The 24,043-nt window shown below is 42.0% G+C and overlaps 1 protein-coding gene across 4 annotated transcripts in view; it reads left to right on the top strand.

Annotated features, from left to right (window-relative positions):
• Window positions 1-24,043, top strand: part of TBC1D1 (TBC1 domain family member 1) — a 230,000-nt gene that overhangs the window by 5,784 nt on the left and 200,173 nt on the right. For all 4 annotated transcript variants that reach the window (XM_040485961.1, XM_040485950.1, XM_040485939.1 and 1 more), the window contains exon 2: window positions 3,578-4,085. In XM_040485961.1, the coding sequence (XP_040341895.1) occupies window positions 3,669-4,085 (417 nt within the window). In that variant the 5' untranslated portion in view covers window positions 3,578-3,668. The remainder of the gene's footprint in view (window positions 1-3,577; window positions 4,086-24,043) is intronic.

Here is a 24,043-nt window from a genome sequence, read left to right as displayed (position 1 = left end):
AGCCCTCTTAGAATAGATGGTTCTATCTGGGAATTACAGTCACATGGCATGCAAATGATGTGGACTGATATGGTTTAAAACATGATCTAATATTATTTGAATAGTTCATCTGTTTCATGGAACTTTTTATTAAAAAGAAGTGCAATTACTCACCTAGTCTAAGTTATCATGAATCTTCTGTCAGCAGAATTTGAATTGATTATAAATAATTATCATCATCTCTGGGGTAGAACTTATTTTTTTAAAGTTTTATTTATGTAAGTAATCTCTACACCCAATGTGGGGTTCGAACTCATGAGCCTGAGATCAAGAGTTCCATGCTCTTCCAGCTGAGCCAGCCAGTGCTCCCTGGGGTAGAACTTATTATGTGATAGTTAACAAATGGTATTAAGGACCAATCTATGTTTTACAGGGAAACTAAGAATGTGCCATAGCTGGTTCAAAAATGAAGACTTTAAACATTCAAATAGTTTTGTCAATGACTTGGCAGAACTAATTTGGTGACTGATTATTTACTAAATGTTTGGAATGACTACATTGTGTACATTTTTTACACTGGGTGTATATTGCCTTACAAGAAAACTAAAAATAATTTTGTATATTGTTGCCACCATATTAAGAATTGCCTCATCTACACTAATTGATAGATCTCAGGTCTCTCCTTTGTAATAATTCTAGTACTTCTTTAAACATGTCTTGGGATTAGCGGCTGTCAACAGTCAGAACTTGAACCAGATTCAGTTACAAGAGTGAAGTCGAGCCAGACATTTAATCTCTCACCAGGTGAGAGAGAGAAAAAAGAAGAGAGAGAGAAAACATTTATGGGGTTATATGGACTTCAAGTCTGTTTTCATCAACAGAAGGTTTACTTTAAAAGAGAAGAGATAAGGGAATACATTTCCATGAACTATGTTAGAGCTCTAAAGTATGAGTTTATTTCTGAACTTTTGAACATTTAACATAAAAAACTAGCTCCAAACTGTGTTCAAACCCTATTACAAAAGTGCAATCATTGTATATGCATATATATCACATAGAAAGAGATAGAGTTAAAAGAATAGACTTTAGTTCTATGTCAGAAAAGGCTTAGAATTTGAATATTGAATATTCTTAGCTCATACATAGCTGCCTTTTCTCTTATCTCCTCACATGGTGGAAGGGGGCAAGGGAGCACTCTGAGTCTCTATGAGGGCACCAATCCCATTTATAAGGGCTTCAGCCTCATGACCAAATCACCTCTCAAAGGCCTGACTTCCAAATACTATCACATTGGGGATTACAATTTCAACATTCAGTCTGTAGCAGTGACCCCTTGGCCTTTGGCTTGGCCAATCAAATAGCGATGCTGTTTACAGAGACAGAGTTTATGGGAAGGAAGAGAAGTTCTGGGAAGGGGGGAGGTGAGACTGAGTCAGTTTAAAAATAGTAAATTGTGATTGAGGGGCTTCTCGGCTATTCGGATAGGAATATTGAATGGCCTGCCCTCATCTGGATCTCAGGAAGGAGGTTCAATGGGAGACAAACGCATGGGGCTCATCAATGCATATGTGATAGATGATGTTCTTGTGTAGCATTCAAGGGGATGGGTGGAGAATCAGGAACAAACTCTCCCATGCCCACCTGTGATGAGCACCTCAAGCTCTCCAGGTCTCAGTGACCCAGGTCATAACGGTGGCAATACTAGTAGTCTGTAACTGAGACTAAGGTTGGAGATGAAAGTTGTTGTAAAGATGGAATGAGATCACCCCTGCAATGTGCCTGGGTTGCAAAAGTAAGCTGTTAGCAGCAGCAGGAATGTTAGAATGTGGTTGTGGACACCAAGCCATTAGGTAAGACTGTCCAAAGAAAGCAGGTGGAATGAGGAGAGGGGATGGAGTCAGATGGGGAAAAAGCCATCAAGGAACCTGAAAAGAAGCAACCAGAGAAGTAAGATGAGAAACAGAAGGGTTTCAAGCAGGAAGGAGTGGTCCCCAATGAGAAATTCATCAGAAAGGACAAGACACTTAAGGACTATTTTGGCCCCTTTGGATTTCACAGCCAAAGGACACGGGTGACCTTAATGGGAGTAATTTCAATGCACAGGCAGTAAAATCTGGTCAAAATCCAGATTATAGATGGGCAGTAGGGAGTGGAGACAGTAAGTGTAGACTTTACTGTGAAGAAAGTTGTGTAGGGAAGGAGGAGTTGGGGCTGGAGGTTTGAGGTCAAGGGAAAATGTTTTTTGTGGGTTTTTTGTTGTTGTTGTTGGTTTTTTTTAGATGGAGGAGACTTCATTCACTTGTTTATAATGTTACTGAGACTCTCTTCTGAGCCAGACACTGCCAGGCACTGGGGACAACAATGGTGAATCAGATAGATGCAGTGTGTAGGTGCTCAGGGAGAACATGAGAGAAGAAGATCCAGCAAGCGGATGAGGAAGGATGACAATTGAGATCCTGTAGACAAGTCAGCTCTATACAGAAGGATTTTGTTACCAGTGGAACAAGAAGGCGTTAGCATACATCGAATGCGTTTGTTGAAAATCACCTGTAGGGGGGTGGGGGGGAAGCAGGTGAGAGACTTTGGGTCTCCTGGAAACAGCATCTTCTTTTTTTTTTTAATGTTTTTTTATGTTTTACTTTATTTTTGAGAGGTGGGGGAGGGGCAGAGGGAGAGGGACACACAGAATCCGAAGCAGGTTCCAGGCTCTGAGCTATCAGCACAGAGCCTGACGCGGGGCTTGAACCCACAAACACTGAGATCATGACCTGAGTCGAAGTCCGAGGGTTAATCGACTGAGCCATCCAGGCGCCCCTGGAAACAGCATCTTCTATTGATGAGGAGAGTGTGCACATGATGGCTTATAATACATGAATTAAATGAAACAAGATTTATGGCGATATTTGGAGCATAACTGGCACCAATTACATGTTAATGGAATTTGAATTCTTGTTCAGAACCTCTGGACTATGTCAGGGAGAGCCCTTTAAAACTTAAGCGGTATCATAATTGAAAAGGTCAGTTGTTGAAAACTGGTCTGGTTCAGTAGACTATGATAATGGTTAGCTGATATTTTTTCTCTCAAGATTACTTTTTTGGGGGGTAGAATCACCACTACTGAATTTGATTATCTTTAAAAAATTCCTTTTCAGGACACCTGGCTGGCTCAGTCCATAGAGCATGTGACTCTTGATCTCGGGGGCTTGAGTTCAAGCCCCACATTGGGCATAGAGATTACTTTAAAAAAATTCCTTGAAATATATGTTCATAGAACAGGGTTTAAAAGTATCTGAGCAGGACTGTATTGCTTTCTGTCCTGCTTGCTTCTGCTGGCTCTATGAGGCTTTCGTTTCACATGAGTTTCCCGGTGGGCTCTTTGTAACCCGTATTGAGTGTGACAGTTATGGCCTTCTCAGATTGTATATGAAGCACAATTTCAGGGCACCTCTTTCTAGGCAAAGCAGATTGTTCGTACTAATATCCGTTTCTGCCTGCGTTTGGGTTTCGGGCTTTTAAGTTCTTCTGAAATAATAACTCTCTGAAAGTAGCTATTGCTGTGATTTCATTAAATTCTAATGCCTCTATTTTTCTCCCGCAGGATTCTGCCTCAGAAGCACATAAAGTAGATTGCTCGTTCTAAAGTAGAAAACGGTGGCAACGTTTTGCTGAGCTTCCAGACCTTTCCCAAAATGGAACCAATAACATTCACGGCGAGGAGACATCTGTTTCCTAACGAGGCCTCAGTGGACTTCGGCCTGCAGCTGGTCGGCTCCTTGCCTGTGCACGCTCTGACCACCATGCCGATGCTGCCGTGGGTCGTGGCCGAGGTGCGAAGGCTCAGCGGGCAGTCCTCCAAAAAGGAGCCTGGTACCAAGCAGGTCCGGCTTTGTGTTTCACCCTCCGGATTGAGATGTGAACCCGAGCCGGGCAGAAGTCAACAGTGGGATCCACTGATCTGTTCCAGCATCTTCGAGTGTAAGCCCCAGCACGTTCACAAACTGATCCACAACAGCCACGATCCAAGTTACTTTGCTTGTCTGATTAAGGACAATGCAGGCAGCCAGCAGAGTATCTGCTACGTGTTCAAGGCTGACGATCAAACAAAAGTAAGTGGAAGTGGGGGTGAAAACGATGAAGGGGTCGCAAGATGGGTTTTCATCGTTTGGGGATCAGGACACTTACTTTACGTAGACTGGGATAAACACGATAACGCGGTGGTTATACATAGATTATTTCACCGGGTTTTTCGTTTGTGGGGATCATTTCTTTGCGGTTTTGAAGAACATTTGATAACAGATATTAGGAATTATAAATTTACGAGTTCAAAAATTCAACAGAGAACTCGGTCTCAACTTATAAATAAGAGCTGAAATGTTAGGCTTCAGATCATTTAAGGTATGTGCTCTAAAGCAGTGCTTCTCAAACAGAAATGTGCACATGAATCGCCTGGGACCTTGTTAAAATGCAAAGTTAGGTCCAGGAGGTCTGGGATGGACCGACCGTAAGACTGCATTTCTAACAAGCTGCCAGGTGATGCTGATGCTGCTTCTTTGCAGATTGCAGTTTGAGTAGCAAATTCTAGATCAGTGAGCTCCACATCGTTGACCCTATTAATAAAAATATATTTATTTAGAAGCTGTAGGGGCACCTGGGTAACTCATCGGTTAGGTGTCTGACTCTTGATTTCGGCTCAGGTCATGATCTCATGGTTCGTGAGTTTGAGCCCTGCATCAGGCTCCGCACTGACAGCACAGAGCCTGCTGAGGATTCTCTCTCTCCCCCCTCTCTCTGCCCCTCCCCCGAGCGCTCTCTCTCGCTCTCTCTCTCTCTTGCTCTCTCAGAAATAAATAAGTTAATTTAAAAAAAAAAGAAGAAGCTGTGTAAGGATATATTAGCCAATTTCCCAAGGTATCACGTTCACTTAGGCAAAGACCGTTGACAAGAATAGTGGATATGAATCCAAGTTTTGCTACTTTCAGGTTTTGTGTGTGTGTCTTTGCCAACTTTATAGCAACTGGTCAACTGGTTATTGTTATATCTCACAACGTGGCTGAGAAAAATGTCCTATGAGAAATGGTAACAATATCGTCAGGTCTGTAACCTTCCTGTGTATTGGAGCTTGTGCTGTCGTTACGTCTTGCGGCCCTGTGCAGGACTCACTTAAAGTCACTTGTCCTTTTCGTGAGGGTCAGTTTAGGTAAAATTGAAAATCTAATCCCTACGGCTGCTTTCTCAGTTGGGCCCATATGAGCTGCACTTGGGTATAGCCTATGGAAAGCAAACAGGTGAGGGCCCCAGTGCTGACTAACCCCGTGAGCTGGGGAGTGTCCATGGCAGGCCTTGCATCCCTGTGTGGCTGTCTGCCACGCACACCGAATGAGGAGGCCGGTGTCAGTCATGTGCTAAATGTCAGGAAATAGAAATAGAAATGCTAATGTTTTTCTCCCTGCACCCTACTGGGTTTGGTTTGGTTTTGTTCTGTTTTGTGTGTGGTTTCTTTTGTTTGTCTTGTGTTTTGGGGGGGGGGAGTGGTTTCTGCATACCCTCCAGAGTGTAGAAACTTCCTTTAGAAATTAATATTCTTGGTGACTAAGTAGATTTGTAGAGATTCACTTTTGTTTGTTCACACCTTGGTTCTTTCACTCATTCGTTCGGTGAGTGCTGCTCCAGGGACCATGCAAGAGGGTATTAGTCCAGTTTGGAAGGAAGGCAGAAGGAGCGATTGGTAAATACCACGTGGCCGGTGCACGGGTCATGGTGGGCGACAGAACGGAGCCTAACACGCCGGCATGTAATGAAGGTCTTTGTCAATAAAGGCTAATTTGCAGCTTAAATCCGCTATTTTACCCACAGAATTGGATATCTCCTTGTTAATAAATCATTTAATGTTATTGTCCATGCATTTCAGGTAGACAGGACGGCATTCCAGCACAGAGGTTCAGAGGGGACCAAATTCCAGTCCCATCTGCCACTTATAAATTGGGTGACCATAGGCAACACCAAGCCTGTTTTCTCATCTGTAAAATGGGGATATTTATTGTGTCTATCTCATCGAGTTGCTGGGGAGACCAAATGAGCTAGAAGAGGACCTTAGCCCTTACGGCCGTAAACAATTTTCATTGAAGAAAGTTTTACCAGAAGCAGATTATATGCTCATTTCACTTCAAGTCTTAGGTAACGGGAAAAAGGAGACCGAGATGAGTGTCTTCAGTTCCCAAGATCCTGGTCATCCATGAGCAACATTTTTATAAACTAGATACTTTAAAAATGGGATAAATAAACTTAATGGTTCCTATTATTTGGGCAGACTCCAAAATGCAAATTGAAGGACTGAACAGCCTGTACCCCAGGCCAGTTCTATATAAGGACTGAATTTCCTTGGGGAGAGTTTTCTCATGGAGGAGTTGTTCAGCACTTCACACTTTTGACTCTTTCCCAAATTTTTTTACAGCCATCTGAGAACAGGCTTCTGGCCAGTCATTCAGGTACCTGACGGGAAGAAGAGATTTAGAACTAAATTCCGTAATTGGAGCTTCCAGTCTTGCTGAAAGTAGACAACTGGCCTGACTCCGTGTTCTGAAAAGCCATGGTAGAAATATGAATTAGTTCTTGAGTTATTTTTGGCTTGCATTCCCATTTTTCCAAACACAGATTGCCAGTACTCAGAGTAATAGACTGCTGTCACCCTGTTCCTTTTGTGAAAGGGTAATTTGTACCAGAGGTACCTCAATCAGCGATCCGCTTTTGTGGGAAACTGAATGGCAAGCGAGATTAGCCCTGATTCTCCATCTGGCCTGATAGCTTTTATGTTCTTGGGACACCTCTGGCACTGGATCTCATAGTAGAGGATTATCTGCTGTAGGATCACGTTAACCTATGTCATCGTTTCTCGTGATTTTTGGTAACATTTGCTCGGTGAAACAATTCTTGAGATCAAGGCCTCTTCTAAACAGACGAGATCACTTTCGGTTGTGCCTGCCAGGGGAGAAATATGTGCGTTTACTGCCAGGGTCATAAGCACAAAACTACTATTTGAGAGAAAACCCTTTGAGAGCATATAAATTAGCTTGCTGAAGTGTGTCTAGGGAGAAGAGGCATATAAAGGAAACATTTTTAGAACACAAGATGAATATATATATGAATACGTATTAGAATGAATATATATTAGAATGTAATCAACGTGTTCCACAGAGAAATGCTTCTGCGATCAAAATGCGTTAGGGTAGCATGTCCAACTTTTTGATATGAGGACCCCGTTTCAGTCTTAAAAAATTATTGAAGGGGCGCCTGGGTGGCGCAGTCGGTTGAGCGTCCGACTTCAGCCAGGTCACGATCTCGCGGTCCGTGAGTTCGAGCCCCGCGTCAGGCTCTGGGCTGATGGCTCAGAGCCTGGAGCCTGTTTCCGATTCTGTGTCTCCCTCTCTCTCTGCCCCTCCCCCGTTCATGCTCTGTCTCTCTCTGTCCCAAAAATAAATAAAAACGTTGGAAAAAAAAAATTTAAAAAAAAAAAAAATTATTGAAGATCCCAAAGAGGATGAATGTGGTTTCTATTAATAACTACTGTGTTAGAAATTAAAACTGAGAAATTATAAAGGAACTAATTACGTAAAAAGTAATAAGCCCCTTGTGTGTTAGCATAAATAACAATTTTGTGGGGTACCTGGGTGGCTCAGTCGGTTAAGCATCCGGCTCTTGGTTTTGGTTTAGGTCATGATCTTGTGGCTTTGTGGGTTCAGGCCCCACATCGGGCTCAGTGCTAATAGTACAGAGCCTGCTTGGGATTCTCTCTCTCTTTCTGCCCCTCCTCTGCTCTCTCTTGCTCTGCCCCTCCTCTGCTCTCTCTATCCCTCTGTCTCTCAAAATAAATAAACTTAAAAAAAAATACTATTTTTGTGAAAACTATATGGTTTCCAAAAATATTTAATGATAAGAATGACATAGTTTTACTTCTTTTTTTTTTCCCCCAAATCTTTTTTGTGTGGATTAATAGACAAACTACTGGATTCTCACTTGCTTCTCCATTCATTCTGTTGTGATATGTTGTTTTGGTTGAGTATATAAAGAAAATTTGTCCTCATGCAGATATGTGGTAGGAAAATGGAAAAACATTTTATACCCTTCTTAGAAAATTGTGGATATATATGTTTTTAATGTTCTATTATTTTGGGGGGAGAGAGAAAGAGAGAGTGTGAGCGGAGGAGGGACAGAGAGAGAGGGAGACACAATCCGAAGCAGGCTGCAGGCTCTGAGCTGTCAGCACAGAGCCTGACGCGGGGCTCGAACCCACAAACCATGAGATCATGACCTGAACGGAAGACGGACACTAAACCGACTGAGCCACCCAGGCGCCCCCATGTGTTTTACTACTATACCAAAATTTGACAAGTGGTAATTTCTTAAAGGTTAGATGCAATATGATATCTGAAACTGTATCAGAGCAGTTTTGTACTTTGTTATTTTAAAATCCATTGGTCTGTCCTGTACTTTAATGAATGTTTTAAGAATGTATGATTGTGTAACATCACGCATTGATTATTTGGAAGACATTGGTTCACTGAGTTATATAGACCATACTCTGAGAACCAGGCTTTTAGGAAAGCTGTCTTTTCTATTTCACTCTCGAGTTGTACATGAGTCCATTAAATCACCAAATTTATTGGGCCATAGATTACATTTTCTTCATAACATCCCTCAGAACACATGTGAACACCGTGGCATAGGTTCTGGGTCGAAGTATAGTTTTGAGATTGGGCCCATGGTAGGAAATGAAAACATCCATTCTGGAAAACAGGTGGTTGCAATGGATGACCCTCGCTAGGTCTTTCCCCCTCCACATCACAAAGACATCAAGAGTTCTGCCCAGACTCAGCCCTCGAAAAAACATAGTCTAGGAAAATTGTCTCGAGATTCTTTCTTCCAGTTCTTCAACTTTCTCTTCTATGAAAATCTGTACTCAGAAGAACATCAGATTCACCACTCACTTGAGTTTTACTTGAGATCATTCATTAGAATATTTTTATTTCTATCCTTTTCATTATTGATGGGGTGAAAAAACTGCTTCCTTGAAAGAGACTTTCCATCACTGAGTTACAGGTAGTGTAAGTACTGGGGCTTCTGAATGGTCTGTTGCTGTTTTATGTCAATAGGAAGAAAGAATGGGTTTTGAGAGGGGAATGCTGGGGACTATGGAGATGGTAATAAATGGAGAAGTGTAGGTTGGTGTGCAGGTGAAGGGAGAGGACAGCTGGTGTGGGACCCACAGTAAGTGAGTGATTGGGTACGTGAGAGCAGTTTTGCTGAGTGCCCACTGGTTTTTTGTTTGTTTGTTTGTTTGTTTTTCTGACTGATTTTCCCCCTCTATGAGAATATTTCCTGACTTTTCAAACACTGTTCTTGACTCTCCTCAGATTCTGATCTTCTGGATGCTGTGTCCTGTCTGGGCCCAGCGTGGCTGTTTCATAATTGTGATGGGACACATATCATCAATGCGGGAGTGCTCATGGACTTCCCCTTCTCTACCCTGCCTCAGAGAATCTGCCAGAATCTTGCTAGCCTTATTCCTCACTCTTCCAAAGAGGAAGTGTTATTTCTTACTGTGAGACAGGCCAAGTTGATCTCCCGTAATAAAGTGCTAAAACTCTATGGGTGAGGAGGAGGGGGAAAGTGTGGGAAGGGAGCATGGGGTTGGGGGTAGAGTGATTGCATGAACTTATAGAAGTGTAGAAAAAGTAGACTTCTAGAAAGAAGTTTGCTTGTAGAAGAGGACTTTATTGGGGTTAAGCATCCTACTCTTGATTTCGACTCAGGTCATGATCTCACAGTAGTGAGATCGAGCCCTGCTTCAGGCTCTGCACTTAGCATGGTGCCTGCTTGGGATCCTCGGTCTCCCTCTCTCTGTGCCCCTTGCTCCCTCAAAAATAAATAAACTTAAAGAAAAAAAGAAGAAGACTTTATTAAATATTGCTGAGGAAGATGTATTTGAGAGGAGGTCAGTGTCCTTTGAGAGAATGGGTTTCCTTTCCTATGATTTTTGGCATCTAAACTGCATGTCTATTTGTTCTGAGAGAGAGAGACAGAGCACAAGCAGGGGAGGGGCAGAGAGAGAGAGGGAGACCCAGAATCTGAAGCAGGCTCCAGGCTCCAGGCTGTCAGCCCAGAGCCCGACACGGGGCTTGAACCCACAAACTGTGAGTTCATGACCCTGAGCCGGAGTCAGACGCTTAACCAACTGAGCCACCCGGGTACCTCTAAACTGCATTTCTTGACTGTGACACATACCAGAGACTGAACCCCATGGGACTCCCTTACCACTAATATTAAGAATACTTAACTATTTGCAGACTTAAGAGCAATACATACTTCCTTTTAAAATTTCCAGCGAAGAACCAGTGTATTCTTCCATGATGCCCTGTGAGGATGTTGGCTCTCTCACTAACCCGTGGGTTCCAGAGCCACCTCACCCAGCCTGTCTGGATTAGCTTATGTTACATGTTCAGTGAAGAGGCGGTCTGCATTTTCTTTCCTGTGATTAGCAGGACTGAGACTTCAGTCCCCTATATAAAGGGCCAGAGTTGCTTTGGCTGAGTTTTATGATTTAGTCTAATACTTTGTCGGAATTTGACTTTTGACTGTAGCTTTGTTTTGGTTGCATTTTGTCCATTACTGATTTGTCTTCGTAATTCCCCATCTGCTTGGAGTTTCACGTTAATCGTTTAAAATCGGCCTCGGTGACTTCAGGATTTTCAGTCGAGTCCGGCTTCCATCGCGTCTCCAGCATGGCTATTGGATTTGCCAGCTCATGACTTTCTTTCTTTGCTAGAGTGACGATGGAAATTATGACACTGAGCTGGAGCGTTTTGTTCCTGAGGGTGATGATTCAACATAGGATTCCTTTCAAGATATTCCTATCTGTTGCCCTTCCTGTATTTGATTTTCAGAATTTCTAAATTTCAGACATTAGTTTTTTTTGCTCCTCAGGGGATGGTTCTGAGCAGGTTTTGTTGTGCAGATTTTGGAGGACTGTTTAATCTATGTTAAATTCCTGCCGGGCATCTTTAATCCTCTTCTGGTTTATTATGTAAGGTTTCATTTGGGGTCCCACTCGGCAGCTATGACTCAGTGCGTGGTTGCCTGGAACAGTGTATCCGTCAGCTAATCAACACTTGACCGTCCGTCACGCTAGACAGAAGTCAGTTGCTGGGTGCAAAGGTTGGCAAGGATTCTTTTTCGTCTATAAAAAGAGTGTCCCGGACTGCATGAACTCCAAAGTATTTGTTGGAAGGGTTGGGTTCATGACACGGGATTGATTACATAATTTATTTTTGACTTTGAAAAATGAGTCTGAGGGCTTCAGAAGCATCCACCTTGTGATGGATGCTTAATTTTTTAAAAACTGTTTGTTTTTCAATGCATATCACTTTAGATAGCTTTGCATTTTCGCCACATGCTTTGAGTTTGATAATTACTTTTTAATATAAACCTGCTCCTAAGAATAGAGTTTACAAGTATCTTGAACCTAAAGTTGACTGGTGTCTTAAAAGGATTTATTTATAGCCTAGACCTTTCCTGTCCAGTGCCGTAATCAGTAGCCATATGTGGCTTTTGAGCACTTGCAGTGTGGCTAGTCTGAATTGAGATGTGCTGTAAGTGTCAGAACATAGTGGATTTCAAAGACTTTCTTTGAAAAAAAGGACTTGAAATATCTCAATAATTTTCCATATTGATTACATGTTGAAATGATATTTTGAATACATCGGTTAAACAAAACATTATACTGGAATTAATTTCACCTGTTCATTTTACTTTCTTTCATATGCCTACTAGAAAATTTATAATTACATATGAGGCACCGGGAAGGCCCAGTCAGTTCAGCATCTGACTCTTGGTTTGGGCTCAGGTCATGATCTCACGTTCATGAGATTGAGCCCCGGGTCGGGCTCTGTGTGGACAGTGTGGAGCCTGCTTGGGATTCTCTCTTTCTCTCTCTCTCTCTCTCTCTCTCTCTCTCTCTCACGCACACTCTCTCAACATAAATAAATAACATTAAAATTACATGTGTAGCTTGTACCCTTTCTGCTAGTCAGCACTGGACTAGGCCAGCTACCTAGGAGTATTTCCAGAAATAATCTGAACATTCATCACAGAGTGACTCCAGAGTTTCCCCCTTTTCTTTGCTGCCTTCTTTTTTTAATGATAGAATTTTGCTCAAAGTTCTTCTGAAAAAAATCATATTCAAAACTGTATCTATTTTTTTTTGAGGTGGTATCTCATCATAGCTTTTTTAAACTTTTTTTATTTTTTAAAATTTACATCCAAATTAGTTAGCATCTAGTGCAACAATGATTTCAAGAGTAGATTCCTTAATGCCCCTACCCATTTAGCCCATCCCCCTTCCCACAATCCCTCCAGCCACCCTCAGTTTGTTCTCCATATTTATAAGTCTCTTCTGTTTTGTCCCCCTCTCTGTTTTTATATTATTTTTGCTTCCCTTCCCTTATGTTCATCTGTTTTGTCTCATAAAGTCCTCATATGAGTGAAGTCATATGATTTTTGTCTTTCTCTGACTGACCAACTTCACTTCGCATAATACCCTCCAGTTCCATCCACGTAGTTGCAAATGGCAAGATTTTGATTGCCGAGTAATACTCCATTGTATATATATCCCACATCTTCTTTATCCATTCATCTATCAATGGACAGTTGGACTCTTTCCCTACTTTGGCTATTGTTGATAGTACGGCTATAAACATGGGGGTGCGTGTGTCCCTTGGAAAAACTGTATCTATTTTTAACTCTAGATGTGTATTGCAATGAACAAGAGCCCTGTGAGCCATGAGTATGGGACATACTGGAAGAGATAAATCTCTTCTTTCTACTTTGTCTTTCTTTCTTTCTTCTTCCTCTTCTTTTTTTTTTAAATACTTTTCCTGCCTCTGAATATTCAGGTATCTGCTCCACTAACTGTTGCCTGTGAGCCTGAACCAACAACCAGAGCAGGGCCACGTGTAGAGCTGGCCTGGCTCTGAGAGCCTCAGAAGAGGCCAGATGGCAGGTGGGGCTTTGGGGAGGAGCTGACACAGGACACGTGAGAGAAGAGGCGGCCTCGAGTGGTGCCATCACTGAGGTGGGACCCTGTGTCTGACCGAGCACTTTAAATGTGACTTCTTGACAACCAGTCCTGCAGAAACACTCTTAGTTGCTTTAGTTCTGGGCAGTGTGTCAGAAGCCATGATTTCTTGTGGTCGAGTGATGTAGGTATTTGAAATGTTGCAGATGGAACATTAATCCATGCGCTGGAAGGCTCCCAATATGTCATGTACTTGGCTGGGTGCTCTGGTACAAAATCAAGTAAGATAAGATTGCCCCCTCAAGAGGTATAAGGATATTTTTCTGTTCTGATTGCTGCACTGCCAGGAGTTTGCAACATCTGTAAGTTATAGAAGACAACATGGGGGGAGATCAGGAGGAGGTCTAGTGGAAGTGCCTGCAGTTATTTGAAAAGCTGACATATATATCCAAACAGCAACAGACAAATTATGAATTGCTCTGGAGGGCAGAAGTAGGAACAGTAGACATTTGTAAAGAGACAGATCTTTGGCCCTTCCTAGTAATGATAGGCAACTAATTATGTTTAATTATTTTTAATGTTTATTTTTGAGAGAGAGAGACAGACAGGCAGATAGAGTATGAGCGTGGAGGGTCAGAGAAGGAGACACAGAATTGGAAACAAGCTCCAGGCTCCGAGCTGTTAGCACAGAGCCCGACATGGGGCTCGAACCCATGGATGGTGAGATCATTACCTGAGCAACATCGGATGCTTAACTGACTGAGCCACCCAGGAGTCCCGATAGGCAACTAATTATTAAAGGGTCTGTATTGAGCAATGGATGTGGATGGATTTTGTCCCAAGGAGATTTCACCTGGCAAGTCTGGTTCTTGCTCCTCCTCTGGTTTCTACACCTCCTGTTTATGAGGAATGTAGTCCTGACAGTGTTCACCTTTCCTTTCAGACAACTGACTGGCTCCTAAATCTATTTTACATTGTAGTGAAGTTGTTCCCTGTAGCGTCTGTTTGTCATACCTCTGTCTGCTGGAAGGACTCCGAGTGAATGTATTTTCCATGGGACATTTGAATGGGTTTTAAAGACCCATTAGGAGTTTTCCAGGCGAATGAGTTGGGTACAGATCGAACGGACGTTCTAGGTAGAGGATACGGGGTGTGCCAAGCCACAGCAGGACAAGGGAATGTGGAGGCACCTGCTGTGGCTGGGGATGCTGTGATTAGAGTTTTGCAAGTTGCAGGTCTGAGATGAGACTGGGAGGAAAGGCTGGGGACAGATTTTATGGGGCTTTGTATACTGTGCTGAGGGGGTTGGATATTCTTCTTGAGAAGGTTGCTATTTAGAGGCATTGACCAGGGAAAGTGAGGTGACTGGGCTTGTGTTTAGATTTTGGAGAGGAGGCAGGGCGGAGGAATGAGAGATGAAGCCGATCAGTGAGGAGGCTATCGCTGTAGTGAGTGGGAAGGCTCAAAGGATGTCTTGACCCAGGGAGCCTGGCTGGCTCGGTCGGCGAAGCTTGCAGCTCTTAATCTCAGGTCCTGAGTTTGAGCCCCACACTGGGCAGAGGGGTTACTCACACAAATAAATGAGAAGTGTCTTGATCCGTAAGTATGATGTGAAGGGACTTGTTCTGGTGGAACCAAGTTGATGTCTTCGATCATTTTCCCCCTCTGGAAAAATGAATAGTTTAAAATTTTTTTTATGTTTATTTATTTTTGAGAGAGAGACAGAGTGCGAGTTGGGGAGGGGCAGAGAGAGGGAGACACAGACTCCGAAGCAGGCTCCAGGCTCCGAGCTGTCAGCCCAGAACCTGACGCAGGGCTCAAACTCATAGACTTCGAGATCATGACCCATGCTGAAGTTGGACGCTTAATCGACTGAGTGACCCAGGTGGCCCTGGAAAAATTAATAGTTTAATTTAATAGTTGATTGGTCTCTCCTGGATGAGAAAGTCAGTCACGTTCTGATTTGCTGTCCTATTGATGCTGACCTGTCTGGTTCCTAAGGAATGATAAGAAGAGTAACATAGAAGTAAAATTTTGATCTGGTTGTGCTTAGACTTCTAAAAATATATATCCTCCTCTCTCCCATCTTAAAAACAAACCCTCCACTGACCCCATATCCCAATCCAACTTCCTGCAGTTACTGGCCCAATTTTCTGCTCCAGTTTTTTTTTTTTTTTAAGTTTATTTATTTATTTTGAGTGAGAGAGGGAGAGAGAATCCCAAGCAGGCTCTGTGCTGTCAGCACACAACCTGACACGGGGCTCGAACTCATGAACCGTGAGATCATGACCTGAGCCAAAGTCAAGAGTCAGATGCCCAACCAACTGAGCCACCCAGGCGCGCCTTCTGCTCTGTTTGTTAAGAGCTGTTGTGGTGGTGCCTTCACTTTCACTCACCCATTTTCTCCTCTTACCAATTGGCCTTCTGTCCTGATCATTCTGCTAAAAAGGCTCATATCAAGTCACCAGCCACCTCCAGCTTCTGAGATCTGGTGATCCCGTCACTGCTTCTGTCATCCAATTTCTCGGTAGCTTTTGGCATAGTTGGCAAGATAACATTTCTTCTATCTTGAAACACTCTCTTCTCTTGGCTTTTGGAGAACTATACCCTTCTGTTTCCCTTTCACTTCAATAGTGGTTTCCACCCAGACCCCTGTGTTAATTCTTCCTCTGCTTCTCAATTCTGAGTTTTGTTTTGTTTTAATACTTTATCTTTAAGAAATCTCTACATCCAATATGGGGCTTGAACTCACAACCCCAAGATCAAGAACCACATGCTCTACTGGTTGAGCCAGCCAGGCACCCCTCAATTCTGAGTTTTATGTTCCCCGAGTCTCAGTCTTCTACATTTCTCTTTTCGGTCCTCTTTCTGGATGAGCTCATCCAGTCTCATAGTGTTAAATATCACCTGTTTGGTGCCGACTCCCAAAAGTGAACCTATTGCTTCCAACTCGCTGATGACTTACAGACTTGTCTAACCAGCCGCCAACTTGACTTGTCTACGTGGCTGTTTCATAGGCATCTCAAACTCAACCTGGTTAAAAAAGAACCCTTGACTTTCCTCCCCACCAACCTGTTGCTTCCTCAGCCTTCTGCTGCTTGAATGTGGCAATGACAGTCGCTCCAGCCACAATCTAGTTGTCTTTTTCAATTTTCTTCACATTCTCTTTTGAATTATTCAGGACCTGTCCCAAATCTGCCAATTCTCCGATTCCATTGCTAACCCTGAGCTCCAGGCCCCATCATCTCTGATCTGGACTGGTGTAGTACTTCCTAACCGTTCTCCCTGTTTCTGTCCTTGCTACTTTCTCCACCAGCCAATCATCCAGAGAGAACCTGGAAGCACTTTTAGAAAACCTATGAATTCACGGCACTTCCCTGCCTAAAACCTCTCTTGTAACTTTCCCCTATATATAAACTAGAATCCCGTGTCCTTGCTGGGGCATACCATGTGGGCCTTGTTCCTCACATTCTTTCCAGTGCTGTCTGGACCCCAGCCACCCTGGTGTTTGTATTCCTAAAACATGACAGCCCAATTCTTCACTCAGGGTCACTGCATTTATTGTTGCCTCTGCCTGGAAGATTCTGCTAGTTCCCTAGACCATGATGGAGTTGGTTTAAACCTTATCCTCTGGCCGCACTGTTAAAAGTACCCCCACACTAATTACTGTGACTTCATCTGCTTTTTATGTCTTCATAATACTTATTAGCATCTGAAATTATCTTGTTTGTTGATAGGCTTCCTTGTTTACCATCTCCTCACCTGCCTAAACTCCTAAGAGAACAGGACAGGGCCTCTGCCTATCTTGTTCATTGCCAGACCTGGGCACCCAGAACAGTGCCTGGCACATAATGGGAACTTCATGAATGAATGAAGTGAGTGAGTGAATGAATGGGTGAGTGAATGAATGTTATCTTTTTGTGGTCATTCTTGGGGATGTGATTCTCCTTTCTGTTTTTGATTTTTTAACCCAATCTCCTCTGGAAACCCCATGTGCAGCCATATTTGTTTATTTTCCTGTTTCGCTTTTCCTCTCTCATGAGGACAGATTTCTCTTTGTTCAGTCAGGATTTTGTTCTCAGATACTGTCCCTCTCTCCCCAGCCCTCCTGAGCTTCTTTCCTCCCAGTCTTTGTTCATAAAATGGTATTCATTGGCTCTCAGCTCTTTGAAATCTGTGTAGTTCTCATCCTTGCTTTTTATGAACTCAAAATTTTCTTGGCATTTATTGGTCACTATTGTGGGAAAGATTTCATGAATATTGAACAGTCTATTACTGAGGAACTTTTTCTTGTGTGTAAGGTAAATCCTTTTAGCAGTGACTTGAGCCCATTTTTTTGTATAAGTCTTTGTTTTCCAGAATAAATAGTTTTTCCGATTATAGAGGCAATAATGTGAAATGTAAAAAAAAAAAAATTAGTACAAAAGTGTTAAAATTTAAAGATCCCCCTTAATCCTACCTCCTAGAGAGAAACCAATATGAACAGATTGGCATATATTCTTATTGATATTATTTTTTATTACATAAAAAATTTTTCTGTGTGGAATTAATTTATGTGTTCATTTTGACCATTTCTTTTTTTAAGTCTGTGCTCTTTGTCTCTCTACATATATATATATATATATATATATATATATATAATAGAAATAAATACACACACAGATACAACTATAAATATAGATATATCTTAGACGCTTTTCATGGCAGTTAAAATACATCTTTTGAGTGATTGCACAGTTGTATCAGCAAGGAAAAAGGAAGGGTTGGTTTGCATAACTGTGGCACAGCCGCTCTTGGGTGACAGCATCATCTTTGGTTAGCTTTGATGAGCCATTGTCATTATAAAAAGAGAACATAGACAGGATGGGCTGCAAGTGACTCAGAGATGTCTAATCTGCTTAGCATAAGAAACAAACAAGATTTTGGAGCAACAAAAGCAAAAATAAGCAGTTGGGACCGCATCAAACTAAAAAGCTTCTGCACAGCAAAGGAAACCACTAACAACAAAATGGAAACCTGTGGACAGGGAGAAAGTATTTGCAAATCACATATCTGATGAGGGGTTAATATCTAGAAAATATAATGAACTCCTACAACTCAAGAGCAAAAAACCAATTCGATTAAAAAAATGGGTAGAGGAACTGAATAGACGATTTTCTAAAGAAGTCATACAAAAGGCCAACAACATGAAAAAGTACTCAATGTACAGGGAAGTACAAATCAAAACACAATCCTAAAGATGTCACCTCACACCTGTTAGCATGGCGATCATCAAAAAGACAAGAGATAACTAGTGTTGGCGAGGATGTGGCGAAAAGGGGTTCCTCGAACATTATTAGTGGGAATGTAAATTGGCACGGCCACTATAGAAAACATATGGAGGTTCACCAAAAAATTAAAAATAGAATTACCTGGGATCCAGCTATTCTACCTCTGGAGATATATATATATATACACACACACACATATATATACATATATATATATACACACATTTATATGTGTATATATACATTTATATATATGTGTATATATATACATATATATATATATGTATATATATACACAAAGAAAATAAAAACAGGATCTCAAAGAGCTGTCTGCACTTCTGTGTTCATTGCAGGATTCTCCACAATAGCCAAGACATGGAAGCAGCATGGAAACAACTAGGTCTCCATTGGGTAAATGGATAAAGAAGTTGTGAGATGTGTTGATAAAGAGTTGTGTGTGTGTGTGTGTGTGTGTGTGTGTATACATATATAATATGTAATGGAATATTACATATATAATATGTATCACATAATATAAATGGAATATTATGCAGACATGAGAAAGGAAGTCCTGTCATTTGTGACAACATGGATGGACCTTGAGGCCATGATGCTAAGTGAGATTAAGTCAGAGGAAGACAAATACCATATGGTATATGATATCACTTATTACATAGAATCTTAAAAAGCTAAAAGCATAGAAACAGAATAGAATGGTGGTTATAAGGGGCTGGGTGTAGAGGAAATGGGGAAATGAGGTCAAAGAGTATAAACTTCCAGTTTTAGGGTGAGTAAGTACCAGTGATCTAATGTATGGCATGGTGATTACAGTTAATAACACTGTGTTGTATACTTAAAAGATTCTAACGGAGTAGAACTTAAATGTTCTCACCCCTAAAGAAATGGTAATTATCTGGTGAGATGGAGGTATTAACTAATGGGATGCTATGCTTTGCTATGGTGGTGATCATTTTGCAATAGATAAGTGCATCAAATCAATCCCTTGTACACCTTAAACTTACACAGTGTTAAATGTCAATGATATCTCTGTAATGCTGGGAAAAAAAGATACACGAGAACAATGAAAAAATAAAGTGAAATAAAATAATAAAAGACAAGACAGGAACCACAAAGGGTTTGGAGAAAGGCAGGCCTCAACACCGAAGTATGGGAAGCTGAGGCCAATTTTCAGTGGAAGAATTGGGGGAATGGCCAAAGTCTTCTAAGAACAGGAGGTCAGATATTAGTTTTTAGTTAGCCGCAGTGGTGTATTATGTTGCAGTAATATATCTCACTCCTCTCTCACCGTGGCCTCTGCTTGCTGATATCCCCAAATAGCTATTAGCGTCTACTACACAGAAGAGGTCGTGTGAATATCATTTGGGGAAATCAAAGGGCAGCGGCTATGTGGTCTGTCTGCACAAAGTGAGCAGGGAAAGGATGAGTGATAAGAGTGATAGGAGGTAGGACAGGAAAGAGAGCCAGTGGTTGCTGGGGTCTGGAAGGTAGAACAGAGGGAGCAGAATGAGCCATGGACTCTCGAGAACCCCTTGGAGAGTTTGCGATGGATGCTGGCCTTCTCTTTCCCCACGAGAAGAGATTTTGATCCAATTGTTTAATCTCTCAAGTGACAGAATGGACCCTGCTGCTTATCTGGTCTATATATGGATGTACCATAATTAAGCCAGCCCTTATGAATAGTCATTTAGACTTTCCCTATTTTTATTATATAGTTTTTTCTGCAACAAAAACCTTGTGCAGCTTTGTATCTGCTTCTAAACAGAAATAGTTAATTCATAGAGATTAATAGAAATTATGCTGCCTCCTCAAAAAAAAAAAAAATGTTTTTGGTGATCCCCTCAGTAGCAGTCATGGCTTGGAGCCCATAGCTGCCCTGTGCTACTTCTGTGATGCTAAATTTCAAACCAGAGATTACATTTTAATTATGATGGCATGTCTTGATGAGATTCAGAGCTTTGAAAAACAACTGGAGACAAGTCGCAGATGCAAGTGAATAAATGTCACATCCATGTGATTTCCATTCTCAGAGCTTGGACTTCTGAAACCTGTTCTTGCCTTTCTCCTTCCACGGTATTATGGATTTTCTGAGGATTGCTTATAATAAATGAGGTCACTACCACTGACTTTTATAAGAGGAGATAAAGCTGTATATTCCATTTGTGCTTTATGAAGCAAGTAAAATTATATTAAACAAGATTTTATATTTTTCTTTCTTGGCTTTTATGTCTTCAGTAGTGAAGAAACCAATGTCATCGTGGAGTGGTTCTGGAGTCTTCTTTGTAAGGCTAGCCTACAGTTTTTGATCAGTGTTCAAAACCCAGATGTACAAAAAGCATACTTCATCTATCAACTAATTGTAAATGAAGCTTTTATTTTTATAAGTACACAATATATGCTATTTTAAAATTTCTTATTACATCCTCATATATGTAACTTTTAAAAAAGTGTTAATTAGTATAATTCAACGTAATTGTCAAATAACTTTTCCTTTAAGGTTTTAGTTGATATTTTACTTGTAACAAAATGTCAAACAGGGAGAAAAGATGTGAAAGAAAATGATTCCTATCTAGACGCTTGAAGACTTATTCCTCACCCCCCGACACATACACCTTTTTTTTTTAATGAGAAATGTGCATTTTAGAAATAAAAGGTTCAAAAGAAGAAACAGACGAAAGAATTTTGAGGCCATAGATTTTAATTTGATCAGACAGTTTCTATACAGTTAACTATACTGGGAAAAGAACATCTACTCCTATTTGAAACTCAAAATGTGATCACTAGTTAAAAATGCATTGCATATTTCTCAAAATAAATACAATAATGTAAATTCAGAATCTGCTATATCATCTGTTTCATAGTTGAGATATGTGAATTTCCCCCTCCTTTGACTCTTATCAGTGCTGAGTGATTACATTAAATTATACGGACTTTTTTTTTTTTTTTTAAGTTTACTTATTTATTTTGAGAGAAAGGTGGGGGAAGCGGGGAAGGGGAAGGGAGAGAGTATCCCAGGCAGGCTCTGCACTGTCAGTGCAGAGCCCAACACAGGGCTCAGACTCACAAACCATGAGATCATGACCTGAGTGAAACCAAGAGTCAGATGCTTAACTGACTGAACCACCCAGGTGCCCCATCTATACTGACTTTTGAAAGTTAACAAATCATTTTCATCACAAGCAGAATGGTCTTATTGAGCTTTGCTATGACTGGTGCGGATTGATTTCATTCAGGAAACATTACCTGAACATGTACTATATGTCAGACACTGTGCTAGGCCTAAGGGGTACAAAACCCAACCAACTGCCCATGCCCTTGAGGAACTTAGCGTCCAGGGGCCGTGAAGGGGGGGGGGGGGGGGAGAGTTTGGAGGACAGCCACAGACAGATGCTTCAGTATAACCTGGTAAGGGGTAGTGGGGATCAGTTGTATCCACGGCACTAGATGAATTCTCCTCCACCTGGGATTCCAGGAAGCTATCTTGGAGAAGATGATGTGTAATCTGAATCTTTAAAGAGGTATGAGAACCAGGTGAAGATACAAGGCACAGAGCCATGGGAAGCGTGAGGTGGGGAATGGCCAAAAAGAGGAGGGAGGATGAATGAATAGGTGTTTGGCCTTAGTGGCTGGCTGAGATGGGGAATTGGAAGAATAAGGGTGGTGACTTTCATTTGGGGCTTGTGGGGTGTTGGAGTTGTTTGAGGGACACCCCATGGGCTGAAGCTCAGATTAGTAGTCAGGACTGGAGATACATGAATGGAGCCTGTGCATGGTGGTTAAAACTATGAGAGTGGGTGACAACAGTAAGGAGGAAGGAACATCGGGGAACATGGTGGGTATTTTAGGAGGTGGGCAGGGGAAAGGGAGTCCTAAAGGGAGTATCAAGACAGGAGGCCCATGAGAAAGCAGTATCCCAACAGCCAAGACAATAGGGATTTTCAAGAATGAGGACAAGGACAGCAGTGTCAAGAACAGTAATGAAGTTTGGATGGCTAATAGCTTGACAAATGTTCCCTAGTTGTAGCCCTGTGGGTGCTCCCTACAGGGGGACCTTTGTTTCAGTGGAGTAGCAGCAGGTCAGTGCTAGATGCCATCGAAGATAGCACATCAAAGACATTGAGATGCTGTTGTGACTTCTAACCCAACCCAGGAAAAAAATATGTGTGTATACACACACACACACACACACACACACACACACACACACATACACACACACAGACTGATAGATAAAATTTTCATTCTGCTTGACCTAATTTTTCTTCCTTTTTCTATTTTTATCTCAATGCCATTTTTTTTTTACCATCCCCACCTTTTGACTGTAAAAATAATGGCCACAACTAATTTGCATGGCTCTGTAACTTACAAAATGCTCTTACATACATCGTTGTATTTGATATGCTCACCCACTTTTTGAGTTGATACTGTAAGTGATTTACAGTTACTTAGGGTGAAGGCTCACACACATGGGGTCCTGGATACCTTGTAATTCAACCCCCCTTTGATATTTAGGAAACTGAGGTTCAGAGAGACTTAGTGCCTTATGTCAAATGTCACCCCTCTCTGGAGGGTCCTAGCACCAGAGACCAGCCTCTTGATTTTCATTGCATGATTCTAATTACAGGGTGGGGACATTGGTGAGGTTCAGGCAACCGTGTTAGCATTCAGTACAAAAGAAGCTTTGACCCATCGCCAGCTAAGATCCTGTACATTTAAACCATCTTCCCTCACTCTAATGCCATTTGCCTGTAGGCAACTAAACCAAAGACCCTCCAGCCTCATCTGTGTTAATTGCCTAAGCTTCCCTCACTGTGTTCCCGCTCATGTCCCCTACTATTGGAATTTGTTCTTTTTGCCTGGGCAGTATTCTATTACTTAATCTATCAATAGCCTCTTCCTTTGGTCCACTGGGAGTGACCCATGGCTAATTAGCATATTCTGTTACCTTGGCTTCAGTGATTGGTTCAGGGGTGAGTTTATGATCCAAGCCAAGCAAGTCAGAGTCAATCTTGGAAAGACAAGCTCTCTGCTGGGGCTGCTGGGGACCACGTGGCCACTGCCTGGCAAGAGCCTGGTGAATGAAGCCACCATGGAGGCAGCACAGTGATGGATGGGGTAGCTGGGCCCTGATGATGTCATATCTGCACTGGGATCCAGCCTGCCTGGGAGCTGGAGCTCTCCCTGCACTTTCAGATGCAGGTGTCCAAGCCAGGAAAGTCCCCATTTATGCCTAATCCCTGTGGGTGGCAGTTGCAACCACAAGAACTTTAATAATTCTCTTCTTGTTTTCTTTTCTTTTTTCTTTTTTCTTTTTTTTTTTTTTTTTTTTTAGCTCATGTGCCCCATGTCTTGACTTGACCCACTGGGTTTGATGGTTGCATTCTCTAGGATTTGCTTCAGACCTATCCTCTTACTCTGGGCTTTTTCAAAGAGGCTGCACTTGCTGGCTCCTGCCCCGTCCTTCCCCCCTCCCCAAACCCTTTCCTGGGCTGTTTTTCTCATCACTGTGCTATGAGTCAGAGTTTATAAGTTTATGAGCAGCCAGTGCTTGGTATGAACTGATTATTGCTGTTATTAATAATGGCAGAAGAGGGGTGCCTGGGTGGCGCAGTCGGTTAAGCGCCCGCTTCAGCCAGGTCACGATCTCGCGGTCCGTGAGTTCGAGCCCCGCGTCAGGCTCTGGGCTGATGGCTCAGAGCCTGGAGCCATT

Source organism: Herpailurus yagouaroundi, unplaced genomic scaffold (genome assembly GCF_014898765.1).
Source record: "Herpailurus yagouaroundi ecotype Mexico unplaced genomic scaffold, PumYag 28, whole genome shotgun sequence".
In the NCBI taxonomy this organism is placed as follows: Eukaryota; Metazoa; Chordata; class Mammalia; order Carnivora; family Felidae; genus Herpailurus; species Herpailurus yagouaroundi.
This window is presented reverse-complemented; position numbering and strand designations above follow the sequence as displayed.